This window comes from Diabrotica undecimpunctata, chromosome 8 (genome assembly GCF_040954645.1).
Source record: "Diabrotica undecimpunctata isolate CICGRU chromosome 8, icDiaUnde3, whole genome shotgun sequence".
NCBI lineage: Eukaryota > Metazoa > Arthropoda > Insecta > Coleoptera > Chrysomelidae > Diabrotica > Diabrotica undecimpunctata.
The window spans coordinates 71803309-71826905 of record NC_092810.1 but is presented as its reverse complement, the minus strand read 5'-3'; the positions used below and the strand labels follow the sequence as shown (position 1 = coordinate 71826905).

The 23597-nt window shown below is 34.6% G+C and overlaps 1 protein-coding gene across 1 annotated transcript in view; it reads left to right on the top strand.

Moving 5' to 3' along the window:
* Positions 1-23597, top strand: part of LOC140447684 (ATP-binding cassette subfamily C member 4-like) — a 273353-nt gene that overhangs the window by 101952 nt on the left and 147804 nt on the right. Inside the window, exons 2-3 of the mRNA XM_072540480.1 lie at positions 14832-14942; positions 16839-16979. Of these exons, the coding sequence (XP_072396581.1) occupies positions 14832-14942; positions 16839-16979 (252 nt within the window). The remainder of the gene's footprint in view (positions 1-14831; positions 14943-16838; positions 16980-23597) is intronic.

The following is a 23597-nucleotide window of genomic DNA, read 5'->3' as shown; positions in this document are numbered from 1 at the left end:
CATGTAGCTCACATGGTGCAGGGCCACAGTGTCATTTTCTTGCGTTTCCTCCCTGACGCGCTCGAGTGCGTGCCAGAGTTCTTCCGGTGTACCGGCTGTGACCTTAATCACTTTGTGGGATTTTGTTTTTTTTTCCGTCACCTTCCCGGATGGTGATTGAATTTTCCATTACCTCGAAGTCCCCTTTAAGTGACGATAGATCGGGGTATCGGTCTCTATAAAGTCTTTGAATACTAAAGTTCATATTTCTGTCGTTGGGCTCCAGAGCTACCACCTTCACGCGGCACTTAGAGTCCAACGGGTTTGAGACCTCCATAGTCGTTTTTTGATATAACCTCTCAGGCCACTCAAAGCGAGCGTACCTCTGGAAGTCTGCAAAAGTGCTGACACCTTCTAGGCTCACCTTGGTCCTCGCGGGAGGTCCGTGGCAAGCATCGGTGTGCGTGCCGCAATCCGTCATGGTGGGTCTCGGCACAATAGAGCCTTCAGCACACGGAAGGTCACATTGGACGTCTGAGTCCACAGTTATTTTTTCGATAGGCTCAATAGCATGACTATGCAACCATTCGCGGATGTGCTACATACGATGGGGTGCAAGCCGCTTGTGGAGCTGCGTATGAAGTTCCTTTAAAGGTCTTGCCGTATTTGGGTACTCCTGTATTAAGGAAGTAAGTCGCTCTATTTGTTATGTCATATTATCTATGTAGTCAAGCATCTCTATTGCTTGACTGCACGGTCTCTTTTTATATACTTCGGAGATCGACCTAAGTACGAGGCTTTTCTCTTTAGATTATGGTCGTCAGGAAGAGAATTTGTTCTCCTCCTGGCTGTGTCTAGTTTTCTTCCTGGATTGCCGCCCAGGTCGCCCGCGGTTTCTTTAGAGAATTTATTAAGCATTTAAATCCCACGAGTAGCTAGGGGAAAAAAGGTCCTCCATCACAGAGCCCCGCATGTGGTGGTAAGGCTGCTTACAACGGGGTTTCGCCAAACGCCCCGAGGGAACCGTTTGTGGCCCCGTGTCGTGTGGTCATTCATCCTTCAGCACGGTTTCTAACACCTTGGATTACGGATTTTTTCCCGCTGGTTTACTCCTTCGGATTTTGGCCTAGGTTTTCTCCTAAGGATGTTGGTCGGGGAAGGAGGAGATCATACTGGCTGTACTCGGAGTATTTATGTGGAAGAAAAAACGGCCGTCGAAGATGTGGTCGTAGACCATGTTTTGACTGGGATGGTGCCACAAACTAAAGGGGGTAGCAGTGAAAGTGCTAAGTGCTTCAAGTTCGTCGGGATGCGGCACAGCCAGATGTAAGCGATGGAAGGCGTCGCATTGGGTCTATTGCGGCGCCTTTTAGCGTCCAGCGGCGGTGTCCGGCGCTCACCCGGTGCACAGGCGCTGGACGCTTGGTGCTATTCTTGGTTTCACTGGTCATGCTCCCCTCACATTCTCAGGGACCACGACCGGTTACTCGCTCTCCCACCATCGTCGAGGTAAAATTACAGTACCGGGAGAGAATCTGTTACCGTATTTAAACTTGCAGATTTCCTAAAAAAAATTTGCAGTGTAATTATTCCGGTTTTTACAGTACTCGCTAGTTTTCCGTTTTCGTTTTAAAATCAACCGATTGCTGTTGGTACCAAACAACATAATTCGAAAAATTTGAATGTGGAAATCATAACTAAATCTTACCTGTTCTATATAGGTGGTTGACCTATGAGGTATGTACCTGAGAAACGTTTAAAACAAGATATTACGATTTATGCGACTGTTAAAGTAAATGTACTGCGTTCTAGTACTTTACATAAGAAACAAGAAGTACTTCACGGGAGGATATGAACGCGTCAAAATACGGATACCGGTCTTGATGAAGCCAATAGTACTCAGTATAGTCTACCAAAAGATTAACCCTAGGCGCGTGGATATTACTGACTCGGTTAGGCGCGTACAATCGTAGCGCAACTCAACTTGAATAAAAAATTTTAAAAATTAATACACTCAGTGACATTAGAAGTGTTACACCCAGAAGGAATAATTTCTTGAACTTAATTTTTTGGCAACAGAGTGACTATATTTAAAACATGCTATGATAATAATACCAATGTTTTATCTTTTTTAGGTTTTGTAAAAATTAAGTTTTATCTTTAAAGTTTTTTGTGAAGATACCGATTTGTGAAAACCGGTTCCTATAGAAATTTTTAGTTATTATTCCTCAGTCTAATTGTATTCAGTGTAAGGAAATGCCTCGAGATCGAAGACACCAAAATTACTCCCATGTTGGCAATTTCGCAAGGGGTAGAATTATTGCGTATAGATATATGGGTTGTCGTATAGTTATATGGGTATAATCGCGAAATTGGCGTTAATTGTACGGCAATGACGGTTGTACGTCTCTGTCGTGTGTGGACAAACGAAGGTAGAAGAACACGAAGAAGACCAACTGGTCAACCGAGGCGTACCACAAAGCGTCAAGATAAGCGCTTTAGATTACTGACTGCGAGACCGCTTTGCTACTTCGCGTCAAATTGCTGACCAATGGTTTGGAGTAGCAGGTAGATCTGTTAGTATGTGTACACTATACCGTCGCGTTCGAGCCTGCCATTAGGTGGCAGAACGGCGTAATGTACCATTCAGCGATGAATCACTATTCTGTTTAGGAATGCATGATGGTCGTAGGATAATAAGACGGAGAACGACGAGATATAGGGTTTGCTGTTGAGAGTCATGTATACAGGACAGTTGTAGTAATGGTTTGGGGGACTATTGCCTATAGTAGCCGATCACCACTTGTGTTTATTTCGAGCTGCGCTGTCATGTTGATGAATTCTTATAAACTACTTTACCGCCTTATCTTGACAGCCGTCGAGACGTCCTTTTTTAGCAAGACAGCGCGCGACCCCATATTGCTCGTCAAACTATGGACTTTAAACCCCGCCTGCATTGCCCACTAGGTGGATCGAGTAGCTTGGTGGGTGATGTTGCCGGTCCCAATCCCGGATAAAGGAGGAGGGTTGTAGGGTTAGGTTAGCAGCCTGCCATATATAAAAATAAAAAAAGCTCAAAGAACCGGTGACGAGCCTCGGACTAGGACAGAAAATATGGTAACGACAAAGGCGAGAAAAAGGACGACGAACTGGAAAACGAAAAATATAATGAGAGTGGCGACGTGGAACATAAAAAGCCTAAATAACCGAGATCAGGAAATAGAAAAAGAGTTGAGAGAATATCAAATAGATATCTGCGCCCTACAGGAAACGAAGAGAAAAGGTAAAGGACAGACGCGGCTTGGAGAATATTTACTAATATATAGTGGGGTTCCGAAACAAGAAAGAGCAAAGGAAGGTGTAGCAATAATGATCAAAACAAAATATAAAGATCAAAATAAAGAGTGCCAGTACATATCTCAGAGAATACTTTTAGTAAAAATTAGGGCTAACAGCAAAATTATTAACATAATAGAGATATATGCACCAGAAGACGACAAACCTGACAGCGATAAAGAAGAATTCTATGATGAGCTACAAACATTAGTGGAAAGAGAAGTGAAGCAAAATGAATTACTTATATTATTGGGAGATTTCAATGCCAGAATAGGAGACGAAGTAATACCAGGAAGAAAACAAAGGTTTAATGAAAGAGTTATCAATGAAAACGGAAAAAGAATGGTGGAATTCTGCACATCAAACGAACTAAGGATAACCAACACATTTCTTGATCATAAAATTCAACACAAATACACGTTTGAAAATACAAGAGGACATAGATCAATGATAGATTATGGGGTCACAAACAGAAATATTCACCATAAACAGATAGTGGATGTGAGAAGTTTGGCGTCATCCAATGTGGGAAGCGATCACTATTTGGTACTTGGTAAAATTAGATTCAATGAAAGATGAAAAGAGAAACTTAAACAAACCAATGCAGAGGAAATAATAAAAATAGAAAATTTTAGAGATGACTCCATAAAATCATTATATCAAAAAAGGCTAGAACAGAAAATACAAATGGAGAATATCGAAAATGAAAGCAATGTAGAGACTAGCTGGAGAAAACTTAAGAAAAATATTCTGGATGCTGCCCGAGAAGCCCTTGGAACGAAAATAATTAACAATAAGTGGTCAACGAAAACACCATGGTTTCCACTAGAGGTTAAACAAAAATATCACCAAAAAAAGAAAGCTTTCCTAAAATATAAGTCAGAAAAAACGAATGAATCATATGAAGAATATAAAAGAATAAGAACTGAAACTCATCAATTGGTAAGAAAAACAAAAACAGATTACTGGGAAAGATTCACAAAAAGACTAGAGATGGATTTCTATGGACAACAGAAACAAGTATGGCGCTTCATAAGACAACAAAGAAGCGAAATGAAAGAACTAGTTGAAATAGAACAGATACAAGAGGATACATGGGTGGCCTTCCTGGCAGAAATGTTTAAAAAACAAAACGAAGAACCTTTACCAGAAACGCCAAATATAATAACTGAGGAAAAGACCGAAATCTCCCAAAACGATGTGAAAGAAGGAATAAACAAAGTAAAAAACAGAAAGTCACCAGGAGAAGATCAAATACCAAATGAACTCTTAAAATATGGAGGTGATCACCTTATACAACAACTGCAACTTCTTATTAATAAAATAATCACCACGAACAGAATACCAGATGAATGGAGGAGAGCGATCATGGTGATGAATCCCACAAAACATTATGCATGAAGATGACATTGAAACGGTTGGAAAGTTTACATACCTGGGAGTAGAAATATATGCCGATGGAGCAGAGGATGGAGAAATACGAAAAAGGATAACGCAGGCAAACAAAGCTTATTTTGCCCTCTCCCATATATTTCGGTCTAAAAGTGTCCACCGAAATACAAAGATGAGAATCTATAAAACTTTAATTCGGCCAATAGCATGTTATGGCAGCGAAGCATGGGTCCTGAAAGAAACATCCAAAAACAAACTCGACAAATTCGAATGAAAAGTACTGAGGAGAATACTAGGACCTGTGAGGGAAAACGGAATCTTCAGAATTCGATATAACAACGAGCTCTATCAACTGTATAAGGAAACACCCCTGTCAGACTTCATTAGAATACAAAGATTGCAATGGGCCGGACATGTGATACGAATGGGAGAGGATAGGCTACCAAAACGAGCACTGAACGCCAGAATGCAGGGAAAGAGACCAGTTGGAAAGCCAAGAAAGCGCTGGGAAGACACAGTAAGCAGCGACGCACAAGCACTTTTAGGAGTCCGTGTATGGAGAAGAGCAGCCACAGACAGACAAGGGTGGAGGCAAAAAATAAAGGAGGCCAAGGCTCATTTTGGGCTGTAGTGCCGTAGAAGAAGAAGATCATGGTGATGTTCTTCAAAAAAGGAGATAAGAAAGACCCCAATAATTATCGAGCAATAAATCTATTAAATACAACACTCAAATTGACAACAAGAATAATAGCGACAAAAATAAACGAAAGAATATCTCTGCAAGAGGAACAGCAAGGATTTCGGACAGGAAGATTATGCACGGATGCAGTTTTTGTAATAAGACAAATAAAAGAAAAGTCGCTGGAATACAACAACCAGCATATATGTGTCTGATAGATTTGAAGATAGCGTTTGATATAGTGAGAATATTGTTCTGAAGCTATTTTCTTGTGGCATTTTAAATTAATTACTATTTAACTGGGAATAAGCCACAATTAAAGGTTAAAATACGTTTATTGACGTTTCAATTTCCACTTCGGAAATCGTTCTCAAAATACAAACATTAGTAGATATTCTCAAAATACAAAATAGTGAGAATTCGGGACGCGATACTTTTATTATATGAAAAGGGAATATCACTGGATTTAGTAAAAACCATTGAGAATATATATAAAGATAACATAGCTATGGTAAGATGTAAAGGAAAGCTATCGCAACCTATGAAATATGAAACTGGCATTAGACAAGGAGATTCGCTGAGCCCATTAATATTTAATCTGATAATGGTGAAATCATAAAGAAAGTTAAAAAAAGAACAGGATATAGAATGAGACAAAAAGGAAATAGCGATAATATGCTACGCCGACGACGCCATAATAACAGCCGAAAATGAAGATGACCTACAAAGATTAATTAAAGAATTCGAAGATACGGCGCTCATATACAACATGGAGATCTCAACAGAGAAAACTAAAACGATAGTGATATCAGCGGAACCGAGACGATGTAAACTAGTCGTAAATAACAAAATAATAGAACAAGTGATGGAAACTGAATACTTGGGAATAAAACTGTCAAGCTACGGAAAAGTTTAAGAAGAAGTACAAAAACAAGTGAACATGGCAAACTTAGCAGCAGGATGTCTCAACAACACAATCTGGAGACACAAATACCTCACAACGGAAACGAAAACCAGGATATATAAATCAACAATAAGACCGATAATGACGTACACAGCGGAAACAAGAGCAGATACGGCGAAAACACAAAGACTACTGGAAACAACAGAAATGAAAGTCTTACGAAAAATAACAAACCAAACTCTAAGAGACAGAGTAAGAAGTGAGGAAATACGAGCGAGATGTGGTGTAGAGGAAATAAACGCGTGGACCAAAAGAAGAAAAGTGGAATGGAATCAACACATCGAAAGAATGACAGAAAATAAAATAGTACGAATAGCAAGAGAGAAATCGCCAAATGGAAGAAGATCATTGGGACGACCGAGGAAAAGATGGTCAGACAACGTCAATTGAGGCTAAAAACCTAAGTAAAATAGGCATTAAGCCTATTTATAAAGCAGGAAGAAGCAGAAGAAGAAACTATGGACTTTCTCCAAGAAGCTGGGATACACATGTATGGGATATGATGGGAAGGGAACTGTTCACTTTGCACCATCCTCCCTGGACTTTGGCACAGTTAATACATGAAGTTCAAGTTGCTTGGAACGAGGTCCCACAAGCAGATATCGATCGTCTCGTTTTGTCAATGCCTAGACGTATACAGGAGTGTATTCAGCTACGGGGTCGCCAGACACATTATAAATTTTTATTTGATTACCTGTTAATAAAAATTCTTGGCAACGTTATCGTTTCATTCTCGATGTAAAACTACCATGATGTCAAAAAATTAACTTCAAAAGTTAATTTTTTAACATCATGGTAGATTAACTTCAAAAAAACTGTCAAATAATTCCTTCTGGGTGTAACACTTCTAATGTCACTGGATATAGTTTTATATTGGAATTAGACGATAATATGAAAATAATATAAGATAAACACTGAAAACTTCCAAAAATTTAAATATTTTATTTATTTATTAAGCTCAACAGGCCTTAAAGGCCTAGCGCTGAAAGATTTAATTTTTCCTTACAATTACTATTATATATTATATATAATGCTATATCTTCTATACTACTATAATATATATATATATATATATATATATATATATATATATATATATATATATATATATATATATATATATATATATATATATATATATAATATTACATTTGTTTATATAAAACACTTAATACTACATTTAATATTCCTTATAGTCTTTCCATACATTTCTTCACTACTTCCTTCCATTGTTTTCTGTCCAAAGCTTTTTCTTTTCAGTTTACAATATTACTTTTTTTTAAGTCTTAACTACTTAACTATTCTTAACTAAGAAGTTAAGAATAATGTGAGATTACAAATTAAGGGATTAATTTGTGATTGAACACTTCATATACGCTGTCCTTCCATCTCCTTCTTGGTCTTCCTATTCTTCTTTTTTGTATTGGTTTACGTAATAGAACCATTTTTGGCATTCTCGCCTTTTCCATTCTTTCGATGTATCCTAAGTATCGGATTCTCTGTGCTTTGATTGCCGTCTTTATTTTTGGTTCATTATATAGTTCTTCAAGTTCCTTATTATTTCTTCTTCTCCATTTCCATATATTTTCACGCCTTCATATATTGCACGTTGTATTTTCCTCTCCCATCCTTCTAAAAGGTCTATTTCTGATTTTTTAAGCACCCATGTTTCACATGCATATGTAGCTGTAGGTCTGATAACTGTTTTGTAGATTCTTATTTTTGTTTTTGCATACTTTTTCTTTGCTTTTGCTATTCTTGCTTTTTCTCCCCTTCCCCATGTCCCTTTTCATCTACTTTTACACCCAGGTAAATAAATTCTGAAACTCTTTTAAACGCGCACGAATTTTCTCCTACCTCCAATGTGGAATTGACTTCTTTTTCTTTATCTGTTTCTCCCATTAATGTATTTTGTCTTTTCCTCATTTATGAAAAGACCAAAAATTTTTGCTTCTTTTATTATATTGCTCATTAATTTTTTTAGCTCTTTCTTACTATACTTTACTTTAGTTGTTAATAGTGTTAGATCATCTGCGAATGCTATACATTGATGGTCATTTTTAAAAATCGTTTCCTGTGTATTTATTTTACTTTTTCTAATTATTCCTTCCAGTATTATATTAAAAAGAGTCTTTGATAGTGGGTCTTCTTGTCTTAATCCTTACTTGGTTTCAAAATTATTTGATTTATGTCCTTTCCATGCTATTTCGTTTGTGGAGTTATCCATAGTCATCTTTACCATACTAACGATTTTACTTGGTAGGCCCATTTCTTTCATTAGTGCGTACATGTGTTGCCGCTTTACCGTATCGTAGGCCTGTTTAAAGTCGACTAACAGGACGTATATTGCTATTTTATGTTCGTAGCAGGTAGTCTGCATTTCTTTTAACGCAAATATTTGGTTTGTCATCGACCTATTACTTCTGAATCCTGCCTGATATTCGCCCAATATCTTTTCCGTCTATTGATTCAGCTTTTTTCTTATGATGTTAGTCAATATTTTGTACACGACTTCTAACAACATGATACCTCTATAATTTCCACATCTCATTTTATCACTTTTTTTATGTATAGGGCATATCCTTGCCCTGGCCCATTCTTCTGGCATTCTTTCTGTTTCCGATATACTTTTTATCAGGCATGTATCTCCTTGCGTAGTCTTTTTCCTCCTGCCTTTATCATTTCCGCCGATATTTCTGTTATTCCTGGGCTTTTATTGTTTTTTAGTCCTCTTATTTCATTTTCTATTTCTTCCCTCGTAGGTGTTTCTATTACTTTACGATCATCTTCAATTTCCTGGATTGTTCCCCTTTCTTCTTCGTTTTTGTTTAGAAGTTATGTAAAGTAAGTTTGCCAATTTCTCATTATTTCCTTTTTTGGAATTTTTCCTCTATCATTTTGAGTTTTCCTTCGTTATATTTTCCTTTTTTATTTCTTTTCACTTTTCTTCCGGGTCTAGTGTTTCTGGTTCTTCGTTTAGTCTGTTGGTTATTCGTTGTTCGTACTTCTTCTGTATCGTATTATCTTTTAGTATTGCTGTGTTGAATTGTTTTTTTTTATTTCTTTGTCCCTTTGATTGTCTTTATATTAGCATTCATTTTATAACCTGCTCTTACCAAAAAGTGATCTGAGTCACATGCCGCTCCTCTCATGCTTTTTATATTTATTATATTATGGGCGTGCTTCTTCTCTTTTAATATGTAGTCTAATTGATTTATTGTCCTTTTATCCGGGGAAATCCACGTTCCTTTATGTATATCTTTTCTGCGTTGGTGTGTGCTTTTTAATACCATTTGTCTTTCTGTTGCAAAACCTATAATTCTTTGACCGTTGTCATTTGATACATCGTGTTTACTGCAACTCAACAATATTGGCAATATCATTTTAAAGTCGTCTACTTTAAAATGTATGATGTATGTCTGAATTGTCAATATAAATGAGTCAGATAAAATTAAATTATTAGAAGAATTTTTCATTAAGAAACAAAAAAACAAAATTTGTTTAATTTATTAATGTTTGTATTTTGAGAACGATTTCCGAAGTGTAAATTGAAACGTCAATAAACGTACTTTAACCTTTAATTGTGGCTTATTTCCATTTAAATATTAATTACTTTAAAATGCCACAAGAAAATAGCGTCAGAACAATTTCAATGTTCAATAAAATTTGTCATCAGATCCACGGTAAACACTGGATAACTTTTGATTCAAGTGACCTATCGACAAAAATCAGGATACGTTTTAAAGGTAAAGAGTTCAGCTTTCGTATGCAGTTTTTGTATTTTGACGCAAATAAACTCAGATTTCATTCACGTGTTAAATAAATAAACGTGGCGCAGTTTTTGCCATTTTTTATAATTCTCGTGAAATCAATAAAATTGATCACTTTCATTGGCCAGTTGTAGTAAAATTTCCACTTTTAGAGATCAATATTTAAAACCTATTACATGAAATTTCAATTTTGAGTTGTGGTAACAAATATGATGCATTTGAAATATGTGTAAAAAACGCAAAATTTAATGTTTTACATTACAAACGATCACACGTCAGAAATGCATTTAAGAAGACGGTTTTGGGTCTAGTTTATTGCAGAAGTTTTGTTCTTTTGAAAAACATACTAGTGTAATTGAAAAAAAGTTCTTAATGTTTTAGGTCGTTTGTTGTGTGCAAGTTTAAATCCAGCGTTTTTGTTGCTAAAAGTTAAAACTAAAATTTTATGCTTTAGGTTTTTAAGGTTACGCTCTAGTAATCTGAACTTCGTAGTGGCTAGTCAATGAAAGGGATAGATTGTATTGATTTCGTGAGAATCACAAAAAATGGCAAAATTCGTGCCACGTTTTTTATTTAACACTTGTATAAAATCTGAGTTTATTTACGGCAAAACACAAAAACTGCATACGAAAGCTGAACTCTTTACCTTTAAAACGCATTTTGATTTTTGTCGATAGATCACTTGATTCAAAAGATATCGAATTTTTACCATCGAGCTGATATAAATTTATTTATAGCTTATAAACATTTTTATTTAAAATTAAGCTACATTTTTTATTTAAAACATTTTTTTATACAGTTTACAGATTCTTGGTAAATCGATTTTTTTTGCGTTTTAACCCCCCTGCGATGGAGGTTTTAGGGGGAAGCCTGGGGGTAAAAGTGGTAAACTTTTTTGCGTATTTGTTGGGGTCCCAAAATTAATATGCTCAGCAAAATTCAGCTTGTTCGTATGATTTTTAGAGGTTCAGTGGCATTTTCGTCTCTGACGACTGGAGTATTAAAAATTTTTAGTGGAAAATAGTCTAAATTTGCTGCATGAACTTTTATACTTCTCACATTGTTTTCGAGTTAATCTATCGCGTTTTCGATCACAAAATATACATCGTCTTACTGTATTTCGAATTGTCTGAGGGGGCGGTATTGCCACATCTGTAATTCCTAACAGAACATGGAAGCGCCGACGAAATTCCGAAGGGACTTGGAAAATCTTAGATCCAATTTCAATTAGGGGCCTAATTCATTCCCATGCCAGTTTTTCTATAAAATCCGACCTTGCAACCTTTTTGTTAAAATGGTTAGATTTATAAATGTATAAAGAATTTATTGCTGTTATATTCAAGAGTTCATAAAAAGTTACTATTGGATATCGACGAGTGTTTCTTCACACATTATATTTTTCACACAATACGTTTAATCTGTCAACAGCAATTTTTTTCCGACTATACATTGTAATTATTTCAGGTTTTTTAGCGTCTCCTGTTTCATTATCGATTGCATCGTGATGGTGCATGCTTGAAATTAAGATTACAGATTTGTTTTTTTTTGCAATATGATACCATACTCCTTGAAGATTTTAAAATCACAATTACTACTTTTTCTGTTTTTTTTGTAATGTTATTTATCTAACAAGCAGCTATAAAAGCTATACAGAGCAGCGACAATGCAACCAAATATTGGCGCCAGAGGCAACAATTTTAAATGCGCTGGGCTACGTATGTACCTAGGCCACGCGCCTAACGTAGGGTTAAGAGAGTTGGCTTGTGTAAGATATGAGATATAATTATCATATTTTGAAAATATAAGAATTATATTGGGTCAGGATTTGATTAGGATCCAAATTTTTCTTCAAATATTTATTCACAACCAAAGTTTTTTCCCACAATTCCGAGCGGGACATTCCCACAATTCCGAAAATTTCTTAAATATTTAAATCTTTTAAATCTCCTGAAAGTGTTTTCTTGTGGAATGTCTAAGTTAAATATTATATTTATATAGGATTAAGCCACGATTGATTGTAATAAAAATTACATATCTAACTACTGTTTGACGTTTAGATTTACTCCGGGAATCGTTTTCAAATAAGATTATTTTAAAAATTGTGCGAAAAGTATAACCAATAAGTTGTTAAGCGGGTTATATTTTTCTAAACTGACGGTTGATTTACTTATCGCCTGTACACTTTTATTTTTGTAAATTTATTCTCGGTTACAAATAAATATTTGTTTTAACATATTTGTCTCGTCGCAATTAATTTGTAGCTCTTTATATTTTCATTATATTTGAACGTATGTATATTTGACTTTGACTTTTATTTGATTCTAAATAGAGTTTATATAGTCTACTCGTTTATTATTTTTCTATAGGAATATACATACCGAATGCGAAAGGGGGAAACTAGCGAGTTCTAGATTGAACATAATATATTCTCTCCCCTCTATGATGACCCCAATTGTTATATTGAGATCATCGTATGTGCAGGACATAATAGTAGTTGAAAATGTAATTTTCATTACAATCAATTGTAGCTTAATGCCATATAAACATAATAGTTAACTTATAAATACTATCGAGATTCCGATTTCATTCATATCTTGCCATAATGCTTATAACTGGTAATAAACTCCCTCTTTATACTTCTAAATTGCAACTAATATTTTTATACTTCACAGAAATTATAATTGTTTTATTATATTATTGCCTTTATAATTTTATTAATATTTATTTACAGTTTACAAGTTTAAGTATTTTTAAGATAATATCTCTTATTGAACTATGTAATATCTCTTTTGGTGCAATATACTATTTGATTATAATCAGTTATCTCATATACAAAAATAATTTGATGTTTTTTAATTTATTAATCTTACACATTATTAATCTGTTATTTGTAAAGCTTGTCAGACTGTGTAATTCTTCTCATTTTTTTTTATTTTTCTTCTTTATTCAGTATATTTCATCCATTTCTTAATATCACTATCCAGCAAGTGACTCCACGTCTCCACATTTTTAAGCACCACCAAACTCCTAAGACCCTACGCATATTATCGTATACATATCTAGTAATTTCTTTATTTTTAGAATTCTCAGTTATACACAGGGTAGATACTCCAAAACATTTCCTGCAGAGGAGTGGAACAAATATACTACAACTCAAACGCAGCAAATAAAAAATCATCGACAGAAGTGTAGAGACACGTAGAATAATCACTAACAACCTCAGTGTTATAAAATAAATACATGGATGAGTGCCTTAAGAACCGGCAAAATAACGCAAAAGATAGAAAACATAATACGTTGTGAAATAAAAAGAGATGAAAGTAGTAGAGGTGAGAAATTATCGATATTAACCTATAATTTACTGTACATTACATTAGAATTATCGAAAATTTCCCACCTTTAGACATTAGCTTATGAGCTGGTTGACTTCAGTCATAGTAATACGTATCACGTAATGTAAGTAAAAACAGTTTAAGTAGGAGTATTTTTTTATCCAAAATTAAAGTATTGATCAATAATAAACTATGATTTGAGACGTCGCATACACTCTTCTCAATACAGAATATTCAAAGCTTGTTATTCTGTATTCGTCAACACACAATTAATTATCAAATTACTACTAATTAAACTGTTTACTTACATTTGCTTTATTGCCTTCAATCAGTTTTTACTTTATGCGAAATTTAAAAAATGTAAATATTCGACGTCATACTTGTAATATTATGACTGAAGTCAACTAGCTCATAAGCTAACGTCTAAAGGTGGGAAACTATCGATAGTCCTAATGTAATTTAATGTAAATTAGAGGTTTCTATCGATAATTTCCCACCTCTACTACTTTCATCTCTTTTTATTTCACAACGTATTATGTTTTCTATCTTTTGCGTTATTTTGCCGGTTCTTAAGGCACTCATCACTGTATTTCACCTCGAAGAAAATGACAATATAAAGATACCAACTATAATGCACTAAGAAGTAGTATGTTCTTGGCGTTAATCTATAGTGCTAATTCGTTATTAAATATTTTGTTAGGGTGCTTTTTATTTTGACAAAATTAGTGCCACTTAAATATTTTTTTGTTTTTATATAGACGCAGAAAAAATAATGTATGCAACATGTATAAATTTTTTTATTACACTAGACGTGTTGTCCCATACAATTGATAATTCCAGGTCGTGTGCCCTAAATACTATCGCGTGGTTTTGTTTTCACCCATTTTACAGCATTAAAACAATTGTGAACATGTTAAATTATCCATATATGTCTCTCCATACGTCTGTCCGTGAACTCAACTCCTCCGTTATTAGAATAGATAGAGTGACAAATGAGATGTCCAATGAGAACTTATAATACAAAGGTGGTATTAAAGGTGAGAAATTTTTATACAAGCAATATATTATTCGACGCACCTTAGCAAGACGAGAACAAATATATACTTACGGTCTTTAATCACTTCCGATTAAATAGTTTTTACCAAAAGGCTATCAAAAATAAATCCAAATGACTCTAAATTAAGATATCAACTCCAGTGCTACTTCAGGTCACGTTGGGTGAAAACCTACCCCTACGACTTGCAAGTTCAATTGCTTGTTAATAATATTGGGTTCAAAATTCAAGCAATAATACAAATTTATTTTTTCAACTGATTTGTTATTTCAAATGTTACAGACGAGTGACTGAATTAAACAATATTTTTTCTATCTTTTTTCAGGTGGTTTCTTCCGTTCTTTAAATATGGATATAAAAACGATGTTCAACTTAAAGACATATACAATGCAACAAAACCTGACATGTCTGAATCTTTGGGAGATCAGCTCCAAAAGTGAGTAATATTCTAGTTATTTTTATTTACGTATCATAGTTCTTTTTATTTATACCGATGGTATTAAGTGATTTTTACCTCATAGGCGACGACCATAAGAACAAGATGAACTTTGGCTCGAAGATTTACAAGTCGGTCGGGGCATACATATTTATTAATGCCTGTTCAGTTGACAAACTTTCATGTCATATTGTTTCGTTATTGCATTCACGATTTAGATATTGTAAACAATCCTAATAGTCCAGTCGGGTTAGACGAGAAAAAGATCTAACCTTGCATGGCGAGCTGCCCCAAATTTTATGAATATTAATAAATATCGATTTTAGCCAAAAATGAAAGAGATCAAAATTGTATAAAATGTAATTTTCTTCATTTTTACTTATGGACATTCATGCTGTAAAGTTAATAATAAACGAGATAATTCGATAATTATGCTTCCCTCTCCTACTATTTTTTCCCTTAACTCTACCGCATGAAATAGTTATGATGGATTTCTAATTTCAATTTAATCTTGAATGTTTTTCGACCACAAAGCTTGTTACCTCCCTACACCATTTCGATTATTTCCTCTAAATATGACACAAATAAGATGTTTTACTAGGTTTAACAGTTTTTAACAATTCTCTTTTCTGGTAAAATACAAATAGAACTATTTAGAGTCGGCGTAAACAAATTGCTGTATGCCAGAGTGATCCGACATCCATTGAAGATATGGTAAAAAGAAATATGTAAATATAAATGCTGTAATACTCCTAAAGTAATGTGCGATAAATGTAAAGTTGCTTTATGTTTTACAACTACAAATAATTGTTTTTTTTTGATTGGCATAATAAATAAGTATATAACTTATTTCGTTAGTTTTTGCTGCCCACAGTTGCCTGAGGGCAACACTCCCAAAACTCTCCCCAAACAATATTTAAAAAATCTAAAAAATTAATACTTGTTATAAATGCATATTTGAGCATATATACAAATTAAAACATTTTCTCTTAAGTTTACAAAAAGTCGGGCAATAGAGGGTTAAATTATCATACACATCTCTTGAAAATCTGAAATGTTTCACAAACATCTTCCCTGTATTATAGTGATGCATCTATCTGTTGAGGCTTTGAAATGTTTCACTAACATTATCACTCTATTGTAGAACAATTTCTTCTTATTATTTACATTTTAGATTGACGCAACATTTTATTACTTTTTCGTTTCGAAAAAGAACAACTCTATATATTATAAATAGAAAATATAGAATAAAATAATTAACAATAAATTTTCGATTTTTGATTTGGTGTGTAGCTTGTCAATAATAATCAATTCGAATTGATGAGAATTTCGATAATCATTTTTAACTTTGATAATTTCGGACATTGTACAGTTTGGGGGTACAATGTAAGAAGTGGACTATAATTTCCGTACAATGCTAGGATTGTCGAATTTCGGGCTTTGCTAGTAACATATATACAAATTATTATAAACTAGAATAATCTGGAATAGTCCTCGTCTATTTCGCTTGAATTACCGCCTCTGATCTTTTCGCGGGTCCATAGATCGTGAACAGTCTGGAAACAGATAATTTAATTTCGACATGCAACCGTTACATGGGGGTTATTTCAACATGTAATAGAATTGCAATAGAAGTGCTTATTGAAATTGGCATATTACCAAATATTTTTCAATTAACTGTCTTAGTCATAAATGAAAATCGCACCTTTGGCTTTCTGTTAGTTGAGTTGATTAATTACACTTTCTAGTGCAACGTTGAAACTGCTCTTTCTAGCTGGTTCTCCCTTTTGTTCTAAATTTCTTAGTGGTACATTCTCTGCATTCAATTCCCTCTTTAGAAAGCTCTTGAACAATAATTTGTTTTAAATATTATTAAAAGCCTTATCTTGATTTCAGGAATTGGGAAGAACAAATCAAGAAATGTGATCAAAGCCAAAATAAAAATAAACCCAGTTTAAAGTCAGCAATTGTGAAAACCTATTTAACAATGTACACGGCATCGGGAGTGATGATATTTTTGCAGTTCATAGTTATTAGGTAAGTACATATAGTATAGTATAGTACATATAGTAAGTATAAGTCTTTGCCAAGATTTGTCTGTTATTGTTTTTAGGATTATTATGGATGATTCTATATTTATTTATTATTTCTATGGTAGCCATATAAAACCATAGTAATAGTTTCTTTAGTCCTTCAAAGCTTGGCATTTTCCTTGTAACTTTTCTTGACTAAACTTTAACCTCGAATGTCTTATATTTAATTCTTTTAATGTCGAACAAACTTCTTTATTTAAATTTGGTCTGCAGAACAGTTGTAACGTATGATTTTGTTTTTATTTGAACTTTTGTAATACCTACTGATTATATGGCTGGACACGCCATAAAATCTAGTAGAGTTTTGACTTATAATGTAAAATAAATTTTAATTGTAGTTTATTTACTTTTTATTATATACATTTTAAGCTTTTAATATATACACTTTGGCAAGCAAACACTCTTAAGTTATACTAACAATCTGTACCTCTTTATTACAAGATACATATAACAGTTGGTAATGAATCGTAAAACCTAATTTTTTATTTGAAATTATCTGATATCTGTCTGAGTGCTGAGTAAATGCCTTATTACTAAGTAAAGTCGTTTTATTCATCTTTAATATACAAGGTTGGTCACTCCACAGAGTCCACCCTGATATTTGGTAACATTCATAGGATTTTGTGAAAATGCTAAAACAGCTCAATTTTTATTCTAAAGAGGATATCTTTTAACGATATAGATATCTGTCAATTATCAACCCGCTCCCTTCCAGTACCCAACCCTTAAATTTTAAATAGGAAATATACCATGTGTGACACATTGCTAGACATATTTTGCTGGAGATTGCAGACATCCTTATATTTTAGATATTAACTAAATTCTTGTGAAAAAGTATTAGTTTATCGAAAGTGTTACACCTCTTAAAAACTAAACGTAACACCTATATTCTGCTGACATCAATTTCCGGTCATGTCAAAACTACGTTGAAACGAAATTTGCAACATAATAGGAAACTTTATTAAATGTAACTTGCATAAACTGAATTAAATTTTAAATTCATAAATGGCAAACAGTTTAACTATAACTATTTACTTAAATGTTCAATATGATATCATCCAACGTCCATACAATTATAAAGATGCTGTTCAAATATTACGAAGAACATTTTGGAGCATTACTACAGTACATTGCTGTACTCCATATGAAGAAGCCAAGGAGAGTTAAATCGGTGGCTTATTGAATGGAGAGAAATATCACCGATTAGACAAATTCACGAGAGGATCTCAGGACAGTGCTTGTGAGAAGCGACGTTGCCGCTTAGGCCTCTAGGCACGTTCATAGTCTGCAGGTGTGATACAGGACTGCGTTGGCCCTCCTGTACGATAACATTAACTCTTTTTTACTAAATTATACAGGGTGTAACAACAGAACGTAGTCTACTAGGGAAACTGCTACAAAAAAAATTCGTAGTTCCGTTCGTAATACTTCTACGCCGTATTTCTCGACCAAAGTTTCGATGTTATACTTGTCGTATATATCTGCATAACTGTTTGCTACATCCAATAGTTCTGACTTTAAATAATCTTCATAAAATATATCCTTCTCTCGTAACCATTCTTGAATTTGTTGTTTGTTCCAGGAGCTTCTTGGGAAATTTTGTTTGCATGAATAATATGGAGCATTATCCATTACTACCACATTTTTTTCTCCTTTTGGGAGGTTTGTGATTAGTTTATTTTCAAACCAGTCTTCGAAAGACTCGCCGTTCATTTCGTCATGGTAGTGGCCTGAATCTTTTTTTGCTAAAAATACACATTCTAAATTTGGTAGAAAACCTCTATCAGATCCAACATGTAACAAGACAAATCTCGGACCTCTTTGTTTTGGATCATTTAGACCAGTAGTCAAGCCTTTTAAAAATGCATCCTTATAACTGGTTATGGTTGAATCCATCCATACATTATTTACTGTATGTCCGATATTTACCCAACTTTCATCCAAATAGAAAATATTGTATCCTTGATTTCGATAATTCTGTATTTTTCTAAGAAATTTATGCCTCCAATTTATTATGTCAGGACGTTCCATCATTACTGCTTTCTTTCCTCTTTTTTCATAAACAAATCCGATCTCTCGCAATAGTCGATATAGAGTACTTTTGGAAAATTTAGGCAAATGTTCGTGTAAATTAACGGCATCCAGGATAGCTTTGATTGTGGAGGTATGTTCTTTAAGAAAAATTCCATGTGAACAAGTCTTCTCAATTGGCTCCTGATATTCTCATCGTAGGTAAACTCCCGATTGGTTTCCTTCTTGGTCCGTTTACATGGGTTTTTCAGAATTTTGGAGGTAAGTCTCCATTATGATCCAATCCTTCCTGACGAATTTTCCAGACTGTCCTATCGCTAACACCCAGCGCTGTACTTGTTGTAGAAACAATTTGTGTTGGAGTCAGATCGGAATTTGTTTTTGTTGTATATATCAACATATTCAAAATAATTTGTCGCGCATATAAATCTAAGATCTGTCCTTGTTTGAAACTTTTCACCTCTAAATGCTCCACGTTTTTGACACAGTACATAAAAAAATTTAAAAATAAATTGCACTTATTTTTTGACAAGGTAACGTACCTTCTCGAATGCACACACAAAACAGTTAAACCGTTTCTACAAACTGCAAAACTACTATAGATATGATACCGAAATTTCTACACGGTTAAACCATTTCTACAAACGCCCATTAGTCAGTAAGCTATTCTACGAATTCTACGACTTTCACTTCGGAGGTCATTATCGAAATACAAAATATTTGTTGTTAGTAAAAAAATTCTTCTAATAATTAAATTTAATCTGACTCATTCATATCGGCAAATCAGACATATTAAACATTTTAAAGTAGAAGACATCAAAATGATATTGCCAATATTTATGAGTTGCAAGGATTTTATTGAAAGATAGTTCATTCAATTATATGAAATCAACTTTAACTTAAAAATATCAGTCACAAAAATCATAGCATGTGATTAGTGTTTTAGGTTAAATCTTCGTATTTTGTGCTAAGGTATCTCAGTTACTAACTATCAGTTACTATATGGATAACTGTTAATGAACCACCCTGTATAAATAATACTAAAATATAAATGATGTATCCTCAATATATTTTTGACTTATCTACTAATCGTGGCATTTTCTTTCTATTCATTTCAATTCTATTCAAAAGGTCTCCAAACATCTATTTCCGTTCCGAATAGGTTCTATTTATTCTTCTCATTGGCTCCACGATTTTCTTTTCGATTCTTGGCTTACGATTCTCGGCAATGTCTTCGTCCGTCTCTCCCTTCAAGTCCTCTTAGAAAATAAACCATTTTTAATTTTCTGATTTTCATATTCTGTATTGTTACTTGTAACTACAGTTTAAGTTGTTGTATTAAAAAGATTTTCATACAAAAAAGTTATATTTTTTATCAAGGAATGTAAGCTTTCGTGACCCAATGTTGAAGTGATTTCCTGTTTTCATGGCTAATACGTTTTTTTCTGAAGCCGTATGTGATAAACCGGCCAATTGGCTTATTGTACATCTTCCATTCCTCCATGATACTCATTTCAGAATTCTGGAAGTCTATACCCGCTTGTACAGGTCTAGTGGATTAGTACAATATGTTTATAGTAGTTTAAAATCATTTAATAGTCTCCAAAAGTGTTGTATAAGATATAATGCCTCATGGTCATGAGTGCTTTAAGTCAAGATGGTTAAATATTTCAGGTTCTTTACTATAAAGTCTATAGCTTGAAAGTTCCATGAAACAGCCCCGTTGTATGCAGGTGTCCCTTGATTGGTTCATGACCAGTACGGAAGCGTGTTATAACTATGAGCAGATTACTGCTTGTTTTCCGCGGTACTTCAGCCCTTTTATCCGTCCAATATATATTTTGTCATGTTTCTGACTTGGTCTACTTTCCCAGTGAGAGTTATGTTGGGTTCGAGTCCAGGCCCTTTTCCTGTCGAAACCTTTTTGATACTCCTACAGCAGGCTCTAGACCGAAGTATTTTGTGGCTGGTGCTCTCATTGACGTGAATTGGAAAATGAGCCAACACCCATACCAGTTTAACGCTGTTATTTTTCGCTAGTCTGTCTAGTTCTCGACATTCCCACACTAGCCTAGGATGGACTTTAGGGCTTCAAGAGCCGCAATAGCGGCTTGACTATTTGTGAATGTATTGATTCGCTTAAATTCGAAATCATTTATAGTAATTTCTCTTGCCTAATACAATATTGCGTAAGTCTCTACCTTGAATAAAGGGGTATATTCTCCAGAGGAATAGAAATGTTTACATTTCCACCACTACTGGGTATACACAAGACCTTTATGCAGTTTTAGACCCGTCTGTCTATCAGGTATACCCTCCAGCCTGGTTTGTATATTTCCTCTACCTCATCCGTCTCGACGGTAGATATACGCTTTCAAATGTACTTTGGTACATTTATTTAAAAAATAATTTTAACATTTTTTTCATAACCATATGGTTAGAAGTCATCATGCATACGGTATCCCTGATTTATTATGATTATTTATGATATTACTATGCCATGATCTAACCATTACTTTGCTTTCGTGTTCTCGCAGTTTATAATATCTCATTCTCGCCTTTGCATTATAACGACCTGCAAAGAAAGAAGGCCCAGTAAGACTTCCATAGCTGCTTGACCCCCATATCACTGATGCATAGGTAATGGTTGGTATTACTACCATATTATAAATCCAATATAAAATGTCTTGTTTTAAACTTTTTTAAGTACGTCTGGCTACCATTAACGTAGTCACCGCTCTCTTGATTATTAGTTCTATCTGCTGAATTTAAGTAAGTCTCTAATAAACTATAGTCAAGGTTCTTTACTTCACCCATCAGATTTAGAGTACTCCAATCCGATTTAAAGGACCTAATCCTCTCAATTCCCCTATCTAGACCAATTCATGATTTTATACTTATGGGGATTTATGCTAGACCCTAGAATTGAAGTCCATTCTATAAGTACAGTCAGAGCCTGTAGAATGATATCGCTGACTGTGCAATTTTAATTTGCAGTGGACTACGATGACCAGGCTAATATGACCAGATCATTCCCATAGCCCACGACATAATGTCCTGGAGATGAGATAAGACTGCCCCTGCGGATAGCCAATGGCCTATATCTCCTAGTAACATTTCGTGTATCACACTGCTCCTCAGCAGTATATTTATCTTCAGCTTGTTTCGTGTATTCCTTTTGGACAAATCGCCGTGTGATTGCTTCTTAGGAAATGTTGTGGATGCATATTCTAGATCAAGAAATGGAATGAAATGCATCCAGCATCACTCTAGGTTGTCCAGAATGTACTTTATCCTCTGTACCAAATATTACAGTGCCGTTTCCGTAGAGAATTCTGCTGTATACGCTTATTGTCCTTGATATATAGGACTTTCAACCAATACTCCATACCTAATGTACCTACCAAGCAGTCTTCAGTAAAAATAATATCAGACAGATCGACCTTAGTGACAGTGACGTAGCTTTTTCCTGTCCGGTTTTGTCAGGTGTGAGAATGAAGCCTTCAAGTTTTTGGTATATACCCCAGTCTTAAGCTAGCCTGTAGTATCACACATTTTTTTGTACATAAGATCGTTTCACTTTCTATAAAAGTATTGTATAAATCTCGTCCAGACCACATCATTTATATGGCATAAATGATGTTATTGCCCATTTAATTTTGTTCTTATTTACTATTTCTTTTGACACACGTTCTTTACTTCACCCATCAGATTTATAGTACTCCAATCCGATTTAGAGGACCTAATCCTCTCAATTCCCTTATCTAGACAAATTCATGATTTTATACTTATGGGATGGAAAGAAAGGGAAAGAGGGAAAGATGGAGAGAACTGGGGGAGACCTACATCCAACAATGGAAGGATAGAGAATAGGTTCAAAAAAAATACTTATGGGGATTTATGCTAAGCCCTAGAAATGAAGTCCATTCTGTAAGTACAGTCGGAGCCTGTAGAATGATATCGCTGACTGTGCAATTAAATTTGCCGTGGACTAAGATGACCAGATCATTCACATAGCCCACGACATAATGTCCTTTAGATGAGATAAGACTGCCCCTGCGGATAGCCAATGGCCAGCTGTGCTGACACTATATCTCCTAGTAACATTTCGTGTATCACACGGCTCCTCAGCAGTATATTTATCTTCAGCTGGTTTGGTGTATTCCTTTTGGACAAATCGCCGTGTGATTGCTTCTTAGGAAATGTTGTCGATGCATATTCTAGATCAAGAAATGGAAAGAAATGCATCCAGCATCAGTCTAGGCTGTCCAGAATGTACTTTATCCTCTGTACCAAATATTACAGTGCCGTTTCCGTAGAGAATTCTGCTGTATACGCTTATTGTCCTTGATATATAGGACTTTCAACCAATACTCCATACCTAATGTACCTACCAAGCAGTCTTCAGTAAAAATAATATCAGACAGATCGACCTTAGTGACAGTGACGTAGCTTTTTCCTGTCCGGTTTTGTCAGGTGTGAGAATGAAGCCTTCATGTTTTTGGTATATACCCCAGTCTTAGCTAGACTG